Source organism: Orbilia oligospora, assembly GCF_000225545.1.
Source record: "Orbilia oligospora ATCC 24927 unplaced genomic scaffold scaffold00173, whole genome shotgun sequence".
Taxonomy (NCBI): Eukaryota; Fungi; Ascomycota; class Orbiliomycetes; order Orbiliales; family Orbiliaceae; genus Orbilia; species Orbilia oligospora.
The window spans coordinates 599413-613439 of record NW_011645730.1 but is presented as its reverse complement, the minus strand read 5'-3'; the positions used below and the strand labels follow the sequence as shown (position 1 = coordinate 613439).

Below are 14027 nucleotides of genomic sequence, written 5' to 3'. Positions count from 1 at the left end.
TTTCTTTTTTTTACATTCCCTGCTCCGCATCTCGCCCATCGCTGTTTTATCAACCATTTGCCTAGAACAAGAGGTCAGTACCTTTTATAAAATTTAGATCTATGTGAGTAGATGTCTAAAGGTCTTTACCTCTAATATTCAGCCTAGATAATCGTAGTCCATCATATAGTAGAGCTCTTCTGGGGTCGTGGGCTGCTCATTACCTGGAGAATCAGCTAGACTCTCAATATCCTCCAAGTCCGCATCCCGTAGAGATGCTTCCCAGACTCGTTGGGCTTCAACTCCGGGATCCAAATCTAAACTCTCTTGTATGAGCTCTTCTCTTTCTTCGACACCATCATTTGCTCCTCCTATTACTTCGTATTCTTTTTCTTCCATCTGACCTATTGCTCCAGTCTCGTCCTGACCTCTTGCGCGATCTTGGAGCTCCTGAACTGGAGAAAGTGGAGTTATCCCCGTCTGCGTCTGTTGCCGACGCCCATATGGCTCTATAGGCTTCTCATCATCATCACTATCGGCATACGCACGCTCTGTTGTCCCTCCAGGGCCCTGAAGTGGCGGGTTTACTCCAGCCGGTCCTAGATTTCTAGCTATTGGGACCACCGGGACCTCGGTGTCTTTGTTGACTTTGAGTTCAGTTGAGTCATCTACCTCTGATAAATTCGAGATATCTAACAGTGCACTCTTCTTCGGAGTTGTTTTCTGTATTCCCATTTTACCTGTGTCTTCTGCTCTCTGGAGCGGAACCTGAAAGTTCTCAACCCCGCCTCCCTCCCCACGAAATAGGGACATATCCCTCAAAGTTGCTAATTTCGTCAAAGCCCATCCAAGTTCGACGTCGCTAGATTCCGGATCTAGAGCCAACTTTTCCACTTCTTTGAGAATCTCTGGTATTGTCCGCCCTGTTTTCAAAGATTCCAGCCCAAATGCGCCTTCTGGTGAAGGTATCTTTAGCTTCTGTTCAGCGTTTTGTTTTAATATTTCATACATTCTTTGCGTGCCCGGTAGCGCCTGGGTTGGTTTTTTGGGACGCTCTCCTAGTTGTCTCATATGTTCTAAACTTCCGACAGAATACTTTCTTTGTATCTCTGAATCAATTGGAGGGGGCATATCGTCCTCAAATGCCATCGCCCCCCGGTTCTGGGTCAGAATATTTCGGCCCACCTGTGGATTACGATCCTCTGTGGGTTGTACTCGCAGGCCGGCTTCCTCGTCGATATCTTGAGGATCCTCTTCAATGGGCTCATTTCCCCACTTCCTCAACTGCTCTTCCATCCACGGTATAACTTTCCCCTTTTCGTCTGATATAGAACCCGTTGGTGGCGTTCCATATTCATGGAGATAGTTAAGCGGATACCCTACCCCTCCAATAATTGGTACGTCCTTCAACTTTTTTGCCTCAAACCACTCTGGGCTCTTCAAACGTTTTTTGAATGCCATATCGTGAATGGATCCCACGGCGTAACCCCCTCTCCTTGCTCTGCTATTGAGAGCTTCTAGCTCGAGGGGGTTTTCTTGAAGATCATAGTATCTCCAGCTAGTAAATACCCTGCTGAGGCCTAGTTTATCCAGGTTGGCGAAATACACGCCCGGGCGCTTAGAAAACGTTAGAACTAGTGAGGGAGCTCCAGTACAGCGAGCCGATGGGTCGGCGAAGAATTGGATTCCATCTGGGAAGTGGGTTTGGGCGGGGGCATTATATATGGATAATCCGAGGAGGGGTTCTCTATTAGATGGTAGTCGGTAGCATTCGTACCAGTGGTTCCGATCTACATGTATGGCCGCTGGGTCTACGTCCTTTTGAGAGAAGGCGATGTAATATGATAGAACAGTTGGTGGGAACAAGAAGATCAAGGCGTGTAATAATATGCGGACCATTTTGCTGTCTTATTATCACATCCACGTTATCGATATTAATCGTGGTAAGCCATGAAATCAATGGATGGCTATTCGTATTATGTTCTGAATGTCTGGGGGGGGTTCCGATAAGAGAGAATATGAGCTTGTATAACTCCAAAAGCCAACTTAATTCGGCGCCTTCTCAGTATAGTTTTCCAATTTTTCTTCAACTCGGCAGGAAATTAAAAGAATAAGATATATACTTAAGTATATAATGTGGCCGAGGTCTCTTAGCGCCTATATACCGCGACATAAGCTATATAGCTAGACTTCACTCGAACTGCGATTTCATATTTGTTAATTTAGGTCAGATTTATATTATATGCGGGAATTGGTGGGACCATCGATTATATTGATTGAGATTTATATAAAATTTTAAGGAGTAAGTGGAGTGATCCGTTACTCGGGTTCTTCTTCCTTGATTACCGACTCTTCATACTCAGCCTTAACTGATCCCTCAACATTAACATCCTCTTCAGCTGCAACTTGTGGTTCTTCCTGTTTTACTTCTTCTTCTTCTTCGCCTCCATATTGTGTTCTTGTACTGTAATCCTCCTCTTCTTTAGTATCCTCCGGGCCCGGTGTGCTTATGCTTGAATCAATAACTCCAGGATTATAATCTGTCGTCAATGCTGGAGATATCAACTCTTCATTCACGTCCTCCATACTATCGGAGGGCTCCTCTTCAATACGATCTTCGTATTCTCTCTCTTTAACTATTTCTGCCCTATCCGAACTTGGAGACATGCTTGCGGGACCATGTTGCCCCTCTTCCTCAATAACGGCTGAATTCCATGCTCTAAATCTCTGCCTCGGGCCAAAACTTTTGAGAATGTCAAACAATTCCTTTTCAAAAACGTAATCTTGTTTCCTCATGTCTGGTCTTTGCGGAAGGAAACTATGCTGACTTTCGAGTAACTTCGTATCAATTCCAATATGGCCAAACGGATCGGTTACATCACCAAGGAGATTGATAATCTTCTTGCCAACTGTGCTAGCCCTTTGTCCACCTTGCGGGATAGTTTCTAGTCGCTGCTTTTTGGGTCTTCTCGGTATGGGCACCACGATGTTATTTTGATTATCCTCCTCTCTCTGGTAGATATCTAGGTCCGCGGGGCTGATAACAGGATATCTTTTTGATGCAGCCGCCTTTTCTAGCTGGATTTCCGAAAGGCGGTTTAGCACAGTCGGGAATTGCTCTCGTACGTCCAATCTGTCGAGATCTAAGATTGCTTCAACTATTTGATCTGGTGATCTCTTTTGGGTTGGATCCACCCCCTCATCCCAAGGGAAATCAGAGGCAACAATAGAGTTGACCATATATTCTCCCTTCTCCGCGGGATGTACATTTTTAATATTAACCTCGAATAAAGCTTCGTTCTCCGATTCATACCCTTCCATATCCTCATCCGATGAAATAGGAGCGCATCGAAAATTATATTTCGTCGACTTGGGGAGTTCTGCGGATTTGATTTGGTATTTAACTCGAGAATATAAATTTCGGATATCAAGCATTCCGGTCTTGCGTAAATTCGCAAGATTGTAGTTATTGAATAAAGCTCGATGAACGAGACCGAGACAGTATATTGCTTGAGTATCGAGTACTAGTTCTCCATTGGCGGTCATTGGCTCCCGGCCAGGGACGGGGATGTATACGCTTCCCGGTGTCATAGATGAGGCTAGAACCGCGACGTTTCTGTTTGAATATACAGCACCAGGATTCTGAATTGATACGGCCTGCCAGGCCACCAGGTTCCCGGGCACGTAGGACTCAGTAAGGCGTACGATTTGTATACTATCCTCGCTCAGAAAAAAACGTATCATCATAACTAAGAACTTCTCCTCGCAATTACTGCTAGAGTAAAATGCTATAGCTTCTAGTGGTAGTGAGCCCCCCCAATTTGCCGCTACTAGATACCTAATGGTGGTTGGATCTCCCATTTTATCCCACCTACCCCCAACCTTTGCCGTAGACTTGAAATCATATTTTGAAAAGCTAGTCCGCAGGTTACAGAATCGGAGAGGCTGGGTACTCGGTTTTATAATTATATTATTGGGATCGGGTCCTGGATCTTCGTAGACTTCCGGGTCGATTACTGGGTCTTTTGTAATTTCGCCGGAGCGATCGCGAGGTTGCAAGGTTTGAGCGAGGAGGAAGGCGTGCGAAAGGGAGCTAATTGCGAGAACAAGAGTAGTGGTTAAGGAAAGCATTATTGGTGGTCCAACCCGAACTTTGGAGTTCTACCCACACCGCCATATATCAAAATTACTGATATAAAAATTAATGACAATGATGATATCCTTGGTCCGTGAGTATCATATCCGCCCTAGGCCTCGTTAGTCCTCGTGAGAGATAGTCAATGAGCATATTGCTACAACGGTCTTTTTCTAGGAGTATTATAACTCCCTCTTACGGCCTCGGTTCAGCCTTTACGTCACGAGCTGTACAATAACTACGCTAGCAGTTCTCCACTGCTATGTAATTTGTAAAAGTTTAAATGAAGCATTATCAAACAATTTATACCAATACTTGTCAATCATAATCATCTTCGTGACTTTTGAAAACGCCAAAATAACGCCATTCCTTCTATGATATTAATGCAAAAAACTTTCTCGAACCACTGGAGGGCGTTTGATGTCAGGGTACCCTTATACAACCCTCTTCATCAAGAGGTTATTGAGAGATCGCTTTTTTCCCGCTCCAGCTGTGCAGTCATAAACGTCACAGACACAATTTCTATAATTGCTCCCACAGCTAAATTTATAAAGATTTCAGTTAGAGACTGTCCTCGATAAAGCCCAAAAGGGTGTGATATGAGAACTTACTGCACTGCTGGCATACCAAAAATCATATGCCAGAAATACTCAAACACCCTGCCGGCATCTTCTTCATCGGTTGTCAACAACCATTCCATCAGTTTCTCATAATATTCCTTCGGTTGCTCGTGAATCCTTTCCCTGGTAACCGCAAATTGTGCACAGCACGCAACACCGACAGATTCTGGATACAAATTATTCCCGTGAATATGCGCCCATAGCTTCCTCCATCCAATTTCAATTCTCCCTTTATCAAAGGACTCATTTTGGGGGTGGAGGTCTGCGGGACATCCTGGATTTGGATTGCAGCGGAGATTTACGTAGCCCTTTTCACGGATGTTATCAAGACGTAAGAGCTCCAGCATTTTGACGGCAGAGTAGTCTGCAGATTCAGGCTCATTATGCCAGGCGCTAACAAAAGAGGTCATTAGCCGTAGATTTACCAAGATTATGGGTCCAAGGAGGGGCCATACCGAGGGTAGCCGTTTTCATGGGCATGTATGAATACATTGATATCGGAAAGATCGTCATAGAAGTCGATTAGGTAGGTAAGGTACGGCATCGATTCTTTGCCTTTATTTACCAGTACGTGGAGGTAATCTTTGTCTGTTCTGCTGTCCACTGCATAAATTATTGGCCTCCAGCTATTTTTCCAAAAAAAAAATTAGTTCAAGCGTTCTTGCAAAAAGGTATGAAGGTATTTTGAAGTAGTACGTACTCTGGTAGCTTTTCCTTAACCCATGTCGCATCTTCCTTATATGTCTTGCCCATTATAACTGTCTTCTCATGTTTCTTCCCGCCGCCGGTTGGCTTTTTAGATGGAGTAACAGGTGACTCTACAGCATCTGGTATCGATGTGGATGTTGCTACCGCCTCCACTGTCTCGACCGCCTCCTCTATTTTCAATGTTGCTTCCGGATCTGCGACCTCGACGTTTTCCTGCCCCGGCTGTACTGTAGACTCCCTCGTAGGCAATAAATAATTCCCCGCATTTAGTTTATATAGCCATAAGATGAGCAAGACAAAAATTGCAACTCCCGCAATTTTCGTGTGGCCCTGTCGGCCAGAATTCAACATTGTGCCGGCAATTGTGATTGAATGCGGTCTTTGGCGACCGTTGCAAACCTCTCCCTGAAGTTAAAGTTTATCTCTTTTTGTAAAAATAGAATACTGGATCAACCCGAATACCTCCTCCTTCCTTGAAACCTGGCTTGATGAAATCCACGTGTTGATTTTAAAACTGCTGCCGTCGTTAAATTTGAATTTGCGAAGTTATAATCATGGCCTGCGCGCGCATTTGCGTGAATGTGGATTCGTGGGGGCGACGTGTTGCGTGTGGTTGGGATCCACGGTTCCAAAAAAAAAGCTTGACTTCGTGTAACAGGCCCAAAATGTAGACGGAGACAAGGACCAGGCCCAAATCAAATCCTCGATGTTGCGCGAACGAAAATGCGGAGGTTTACGAACGAAAAAAAAGTTCAGGGAAAACGTCCAATGATTAAATCAATAGGAGTAAGTGATGGCAGCTGCAGATGTCCTGGCAGAAAATCAGGTTAATTATAATTGTGGTGGGAAGATTCAGGTTGATTCGATTCGACGTTGCACCGCTGGGGGGTCGGGTGTGCCCTGCAGGGGCTTGAATTAGTGTGGGAAGCTGACGTCTCCAGCTCGCACGGGTGCTATCCCCCCGCTGAATACAAAGGGGACTATCCGACCTGCGCTGCACGAAGCCGGTTGAATTGGACAGGGTTTGCGGACCTGGTTAAACTGTTTTCGAGGCTAGCTTTCGACGGCGACAATCTTGAGGATGCACTTCAGGTTTGAATGTTTGTAGCCTCTGAGAAATCACACGACAACTTCGATTGCTATCTTACTATGATATCTTAATATGCCCAAAGCATACGCATCTGTCAAGAATTTAGGTATGTGCACATGCGCCGCCAATTTCGAAAGAGTACATGCCCCTCACGGCTCTGTTCAGCCTTTGGCCCCCTTTTAATTTCTAATCTACAGCTGCATTGGTAATAAAATCTAGCCTCGAATCTATGGATCGAGAGTACAGAGTATGGTCATCCACGCGAGAGATTGACATCATGCGAACCGAAAGGAATACCACACAGCATATAACTCCATTTTTCGCGAATTTGGGGCCAATGCATAAAGCAGAATCCGTACATGCTTGGCGACAAAGCAAGAAAGCTTCTATTTCCTTGTGCCACGGTACCTATCTCATAAGGACAATTTCGCATAGGCGGTATATACCGCATAACGCAGGTATACTGAATAGCTGGGTATGCGGGATCGAGCAGGAGATCTACAATTTAAAGCCTCAATGCAGCCCCCTTTGGACTATAAATCTGTCATGTCGATGCGGTATCATCGCAGAGGCCGGGAAACCCGGCAAACGACATCAGCATGATAGCACCTCGACCAATGCAACGGCTTTAACTCGATATAGTCAGCTGCGGGCTCTCATTGGCCGGAGACTTTTCTATCAATAATTAAAACCAACACCAAAAATACCACATTGATCCGCCAAGCTGGCCGGCCAAGTTGCGAGGAGATTTAGTTAGCTAGTTCGAACATGCATAAATACTGTATTGTCCGCTAGCACAGCTCAAGACGTCTATGAGTTCACGAGGAGGTTGGATTTAAATCTCAGCATCTAGATTCTAGATGTAGTTTTAACTACTTACATCGAAATCTCTAATTAATACTTTCAAGTATTTATACATTATATACATTAAATTAGTTACGGTGTCTTTTAGTCAGTGGGTGCCCTAATTTGTGTTATACAACTTTCATTTCTGTAGATTATCTTGGTCCTCTTGCCTCAAAAGCTTCATTAGTGCGTCGAAATCAATATCAGGTACCCCTTGTTCCTGTGTACCGCCACCGATTGGACTATTATTGCTAAATAGAGATCCCCGCGGTTGATTACCAGGCCCAGGGTTCGTTATCTGCCCTTGTGCGTCTCGTAGCTCCTCTAATCTCCGCTGCTCTTTAGTTTTGAACCGTCTCTGGTATATGGGGAAGTCATTGGGGTCCCAATTCATACTAGAGATTAAGGATAGAAAATCTTGTTCATACTCGCCCCGGTTATATGCCGGTGGGTTGTACCCTATGGCCTGGTTGGTCTGCGGCACACTTCTATTTAGCTGGATTGGGATAGTCGGCCTTCTCGGCCTCCCACGTAGATGACTCGATTTATCCTCTCCGGTCGGGTTCGAAATTGGTGAGGGTACACCTTGTAGCCTATCCTTGATTTCCTTTTTGAATTGACTTTCATCTGATTCGAGTTCTTCACCCCTCTCGTCAGATCGTCTACCAAGTATCTCCTCCTTAAGTTTTTTTTTTGTAGATCCTTTACTATACCGAGAAACTATATCTTCGAGCTCTAAAAGTTTCTCGTTGTTGGTTCTCAAATCAACACGAGGATTCTGACCTTGGTTAGACACGCCCTCCATCGGTAAATTGTATTATTGTTGATACCCTGGTTGGGATAGAGATTGAAGTTTCTGTGCAGGTTGCAGCGCAGAAAGAGGAGAATACTGGGGTACTGGTTGATCGTTACGCTCTGATTGGGGATCACGATTGTATCTAGGCTGGAATTGCGGCATATACGGTTGGTAGTTTGGCGACTGAAAGGGTTGATTGGGCTGGAATGTTAATTGGTTCGCAGGTTGAGGTGGCCAAAATGTCTCAGGTACTCGTTGGGAATTACCTCGTCCCAGAGCCTGGCCATATTGGGGAATGGTTTCTCGGAACTGGGTTTCGGTCGACTCGATCTCAAACCTGGATTCAGGTTCATTCTCCGGTAAATTCCTTGATGGGAAATACTGAAAAGAGTTAAAACTCCCAACAACTTTCGGTTCTTGAGTGGAAAGTTTCTGCTTTTTAAGAATCGTGGGTCCTGCGTCAATATTCCCAAATGAATCGAAGCTGCCAATAATTTCCCCGTCGCCGACTGGAGGCTGAAATGCATCCGGGTCGACCACCAGGTTTTTCATATCCGGAACCCCCTGTCCTGTGGGGTTGATAATGCAATTCTGTAAATTCACCGACCCAGACAGATCAGCAACATTTTGGTTCATGTTGTTATAAAGTTCATCGATAGTTCTTTGAGCGCCTTGGATGTCGTTAAGTCCGATATTGGCCATGAGGTCAGAGTTAAAGCTTGGTAGTTCTAGGGACGTTATGCCCAGGAGCTTTTTCATTTCCCTTGGGTTTCTCTTGAACTCGTTAAAAGTTTTCCTCAAAGCTTCCATAGCTTGTTTATAGACATCCCATTTTTCAGGATCATCCGATGATAGATCGTATCGCTTGCTCCACTTCGGTACAACAACACCCCCTACACAATAACTCGATCGTAGAGGATCGTTTGGGAGCTGTGGTACGTATATCGACCCCGGCAGCATCTTCTTTGCTTCCCTGTAGGTTGACTGCCTTTCTATAAATCTGATATCTTCGAAATGTTGGTTTAAATTCAATGGGCGATAGCTCCGGATATTCGGGGGGATATTCGGTCCACTCATGTCGACATATTGCGCTCCTGTGCGCTCATCTAGCAGTCGTACTATCGCAAGAAGATTATTCTCGGAACAGAATAAGTTACCGTAGAACGCGATCGCTTGGGGCTGGAATGACTGCTTCCAGTTTACGACGCCAAATTGAGTAACTGAGGCACCACCCTCAGGCGGTTCGGTTTTTTGACGACATATCTCGTTCTCGAGAGTACTGGATTTCATTTGAGACCTGCTGCCACTCGACCTTATTATATATGCGAAACCATTCGCAGGAGTCGAGCAGAGCATTAAAATGCAAGAAATTACCGCCAAGAGTATTCGTATGCATCTGTGAAGGTTTAATAGCGTCATTATTGAAGACGCTCTGGCTCATTTCGCTTTGCAGTGTGAAAATTCGGGCCACTAATTTCAGGTTAAAGAAGTAGTCGGTGATGCATACTCTTTGTCTGTGTACCAGCTATGCATATATGAGGTGTATACAACCTCGGGACTTGTATATAAACTTTCTACAGTTATATATGGTTGCCATGTCCTTATTTTGCTCTCATGTTCTCAAACTTGCTCTTCACGCTATCGAAATTATCTAATTTTTCGAAACTTACGGTTCGTAATTATAATTTATACGTATATACCCTAACTTGTCGCTTCCTCTAAAACCAAGAGACCTTGCAGTGCCAGTATTCCCCTTGCGTATAATTACACATGAATTTTATTCGAGAAAATCTACAAATATTAACTACTTAAGTGCTTAGCATGAAAGCCTTCTATATAACTATGTATTCTCTATACGATTCACAATGAGGCCATTGATAACTAGCTTAATCCTTTTAGTTGTAATTATCGGATTCCCCGACCTTCTCTTCCTCAAATCTAGACATGTCGTTCTCCTGTATCTCTTGCTCGTTTCCAGCGAAGATTGCGTTCAATAATTCTTCTCCACCTTCAAATTCTTCCACACTAGGGGCAAGCTGATCCTGTAGGGCTGCTACACCCCCTTGATTTTGATTTCTAAGTCCCAAGTCAAAACTTTGGCTCCCCAGATTCGGTATCCTAAACTTCGCCCAAGGATCGACATTCCCAAACTCCCAATCCAATTCGTTCAATGATTTAGATTTCAACGCCTCTCTTTGTCGTAAATACTGCTGGTCTAGGACGTCAATGAAATCTCTATCTAGATCGTTATACTTTTGTGAGGCTTGCGGTGCCGTCATAAATTGTTGGCGAAAAAAATCTTCAGGGTCTGGCCTGATATTTGCAAAGCTGTTTTCAATAGAAGGGTCAGAAGGAAACCCGAATTGTTCCTGGTACCCTTCCACTAGAGCTTCCCTGACTGATTTTATTAGGTCTGCAGCAAAAGTCTCTTCCATCCTGGGCTGTTCAATATTTTTTGTTTGTGTCTGGTTTTGTTGTTCTTCTATATTAATTTGAGAATTAGGGAAATTTATTGGCGGATTGGTACTCGTGTCAACTTCAGGCTTTGGTTCATCTACTCCTATGATTTCCCCATAAGACTGTGGAGGAAAGAACATTGGCTGACCAGGTTGGCCCCGTGGCTCCCCAGTAAATCCTAGAGAGGCCAAATACTTCTTGTAATGTTCATTTTGGTCCTTCCGTAAAAATTTCGTGTATTTTATTGCTTGCGACTCAAGCTGCAGTTTCTCAACACGTTCTCTTTCATCGTTTGCGGCGTCCACTAGCGCCTTATCTTTATCGCTTCCCCGCGGATACCTATACTCCCCTAGCATTTGTTTCACAACAAGTACACCGGGGTTCTTGATCTTTCCGATGTTTAGGGGTTGGGCAGCTTGGACATATGCTTGACTGACGCGGTCATGGAAGATGTAATCTTTCGTCTGTAAGAGGTGCATTGGAGTACCTCCTGTTGCGTAGAACCAATTGCTGACCTGTCCTCGCAAGGTTTCTCTCGCCTCTGCCATTTCTGTCACACTAAGCAATTTATCCTCGACTAGTGACCCGCCGGTAGATACCATTTTCGGGACGTAAATTGCGTCCTTGATGGTTATGTACTCGTTTGTTCCCATCACTCGGTATCTTATGGAACCCGGCGGTATCTTCTCTAGAAGATCAGCAAAGAAACCACCAATGGGCGTTATACCATCTGGTCCTGGGATATATTTCCCTTTACCAGAATTCTTGAAGTTAATCCAAGAGGGGGAGTTAGGAACTATACGCCGAAAGCTCTTCCATCTATGTTCCAGCCCCGGCAGTCCCAAGTCCAGTAGTTGAATCGCAGCCGGTAAGTCATACCAATGGATGAAAAGCGAATATCTTTCCGGATCAACTTTGTCACATCCCGCTATATCCCAAAATGCCATGCCTTTGAGTTGATCCGAGTTTCTGGTGTTCATGATGCCCATTACACCCTCCGGGCCACCGTTTCTGTTGTGACACTCATCGCCGCCGTAGTCAAGTACCTTAACCCGTAACTCTGAACTGCCATCGCTAGTTATTGATTGCTGCCAGGCGGATGCAGGGGTCAGCAGGGTAAAGAGATAAGCGAGAGGAATCGATTCGATAGTCAGTCTGAGCATTGTCGGCACACGTGGCACCAACCGCGGAGTTAAGTATCCTGGTTCTCGTTTCTTTGAGATTGTGGATTCGGACGTTCCCCAGACCTTTCAGTAAGCGTGGTTTCCGTGGTCTGACCTTCGGGTGACCTCGATGAAACCTAACCAGGCTGGGTACGAGACCAAGTAAAACTTACTCATTTCAACTCTTCTTCTCACAGATTCAAAACAACATTTGGTATGTGCCTTCTGGAGTAATTCAAACCTAGGTAGCTTCGAAAGACGTATTGCAAAAACTAGAGTATGTAATAAAGAAAAAATCTAACGGCGAAAGGAATACCATAAAAGGTACCAGAATTCTAGGTAGCAAACGAAGTTACGTTGTAGCCACGTTGTATTTTGAGCTGCACTTGTGTTGTGTCATCTCCTTTCGTGGCGCCCAGAACCTGCGGCTGAGTCCGGCAGGCTCAATCCGGGGCATAAACACGGCTAGCTCTTCCGCACATCATATGCGAATTCGCGGTGCGCAAACTGGTGACTCAATTGCTTAAGCCTTCCTTGCGGTTCACTAGAAAACTTGGCTCTGTAAGATCAAGGAAATCCTTCTCCTGGCTCTTTCTTTTTTTATAAATTCACAATGATTCCCAAACTTCGGTCGTTCCAATCTCTTACTCAACACCAATTCAAGCTGAAACCCACATCCGAAAGCATCAGATACCGTATTCCCAAAGATCTTCCACAATGGCGTCGATTATCAACAACATCATCAGCTATGCAACGGGTTCTGGCACCTCTGGATCCGCCAGTGGTGATGCCCAAGAGTCTGCAGGTAAACCACAAGAAATAGAGCTCCTGGGAGAAGCCGAAGAACTAGAACCTGAAGAATACAAAAAGATCGAACCTCTATTCCCCCACCTTCAGAAGAAAGGAGATCCTGTTGCGCGACCGGTACTTCGTAGACTGAACTTCGAGGTAAGCTTGCAAGCTAGCTTGTGCACCTAACCTATCCCTGATCGTGAGCAACATTTCCTATTTCGAAATTACAACATTCTGACAACACTATTTCTTTTCGTTATGGTTTGGTGCTATAGAACTCTCCGTTGTCGAAATATGCAAATTTGGGGTGCTATGCCGCTGTTGTCGACAATGCGTACACACCAAAGGAATGCGATGAATTGTTAAGAATTGCAGAGGGGTCATCGGAGGATGGGTGGCCGATTGCTCAAGTCAACGTTGGAATGAACCGACAAGTCCTCGATACCAGCTATCGCAATTCTGATAGAATTCTGTATGACGACCAAGTCTTGGCAGACAAACTACTCAAGAGAATAGAACCTTTGATAGCAAAGGATATCGCGTACATCGATCCATTAGACGCAGGAACTGGGAAGGGTCCTCTGGGATGGAAGGGATCTGCTGCTAAACGGAGAGCAGATAAGTTCAGAATGACGAGGTTGAATGAAAGATTGAGGTACTTAAGGTACCCTGTCAGTGGATTCTTCAAGAGTAAGTTTATTGGTATCAATATACCTTGGCTTGATAAATGGTGATGTTAATTAAGAGTAAAAGTGCATTGCGATGGGGCCTATACAACACCAGACCACAAAGAGTCTTCACTCTTCACATATCACGTGTACCTCAACGACAAGACCGGTGACGTACCACTCCAAGGCGGTGCCACAAGGTTTTGGGATTACGGAGCCCAATTGAAGCAAGAATTTACATCGGGGCAAAGGAAGAAGAGGGGTATTCCAGATCCTGACTACTATGATGTCGCACCCATTCCAGGAAGGGTGCTTATTTTCCAACATGCATTCTTGGTTCATAGCGGAGAGCCTATTACGGCCGGTGTTAAATTAACAATTAGGACGGACTTCATGTTCGAGCGGATCCCGGATGATGAAGAAGAGCTCGAATACCGGAAGCATTTGAAGAGGAACCAATTGTTGGCGGATGAGATCCCGTTGGATCCAAGAGATGAAGTGCCGGAGCCGGAACAGGAACTGGCGCCCACAAATAACTGAATATGAACACTTAACAGGGTTCAAGACTTTGAAGTCGTGTAAAATAGTTATAAAATACTCCACATGATTCTGACACTAAAAGGATCGAAAGTATCTCATGATAGAAGATCACGATTTAATTTAGACGTCCACCCTTGATGGATTAACTGAATCGTAGGACCCTAGGATTACTAACGTGGCTTTACAATTATGCAGACCTATCTTGTATTAATAGTCTTTAGTGTGGCAAGAAT

At 44.7% G+C, this 14027-nt stretch overlaps 7 protein-coding genes across 7 annotated transcripts; 1 reads left to right on the top strand and 6 right to left on the bottom strand.

Annotated features, from left to right (window-relative positions):
• Nucleotides 1-138: 138 nt before the first annotated feature.
• On the bottom strand, nt 139-1878 carry AOL_s00173g178 (uncharacterized protein; the record flags this gene model as incomplete). Its single annotated transcript, XM_011127920.1, has 1 exon — nt 139-1878. The coding sequence occupies one exon, from the start codon at nt 1876-1878 to the stop codon at nt 139-141; it is 1740 nt and encodes a 579-aa protein (XP_011126222.1).
• Nucleotides 1879-2298: 420 nt separating this feature from the next.
• On the bottom strand, nt 2299-4110 carry AOL_s00173g177 (uncharacterized protein; the record flags this gene model as incomplete). Its single annotated transcript, XM_011127919.1, has 1 exon — nt 2299-4110. One exon carries the CDS (start codon nt 4108-4110, stop codon nt 2299-2301), a length of 1812 nt encoding a protein of 603 aa, XP_011126221.1.
• Nucleotides 4111-4548: 438 nt separating this feature from the next.
• Nucleotides 4549-5793, bottom strand: AOL_s00173g176 (uncharacterized protein; the record flags this gene model as incomplete). Its single annotated transcript, XM_011127918.1, has 4 exons — nt 4549-4654; nt 4726-5127; nt 5190-5360; nt 5435-5793. The coding sequence occupies 4 exons, from the start codon at nt 5791-5793 to the stop codon at nt 4549-4551; spliced, it is 1038 nt and encodes a 345-aa protein (XP_011126220.1).
• A 1724-nt stretch (nt 5794-7517) lies between these two features.
• Nucleotides 7518-8183, bottom strand: AOL_s00173g175 (uncharacterized protein; the record flags this gene model as incomplete). The annotated part of the gene is made up of 1 exon (XM_011127917.1): nt 7518-8183. The coding sequence occupies one exon, from the start codon at nt 8181-8183 to the stop codon at nt 7518-7520; it is 666 nt and encodes a 221-aa protein (XP_011126219.1).
• Nucleotides 8184-8195: 12 nt separating this feature from the next.
• On the bottom strand, nt 8196-9464 carry AOL_s00173g174 (uncharacterized protein; the record flags this gene model as incomplete). The annotated part of the gene is made up of 1 exon (XM_011127916.1): nt 8196-9464. The coding sequence occupies one exon, from the start codon at nt 9462-9464 to the stop codon at nt 8196-8198; it is 1269 nt and encodes a 422-aa protein (XP_011126218.1).
• A 605-nt stretch (nt 9465-10069) lies between these two features.
• Nucleotides 10070-11794, bottom strand: AOL_s00173g173 (uncharacterized protein; the record flags this gene model as incomplete). Its single annotated transcript, XM_011127915.1, has 1 exon — nt 10070-11794. One exon carries the CDS (start codon nt 11792-11794, stop codon nt 10070-10072), a length of 1725 nt encoding a protein of 574 aa, XP_011126217.1.
• A 717-nt stretch (nt 11795-12511) lies between these two features.
• AOL_s00173g172 (uncharacterized protein) lies at nt 12512-13794 on the top strand (the record flags this gene model as incomplete). The annotated part of the gene is made up of 3 exons (XM_011127914.1): nt 12512-12742; nt 12862-13276; nt 13340-13794. 3 exons carry the CDS (start codon nt 12512-12514, stop codon nt 13792-13794), a joined length of 1101 nt encoding a protein of 366 aa, XP_011126216.1.
• Nucleotides 13795-14027: the final 233 nt, after the last annotated feature.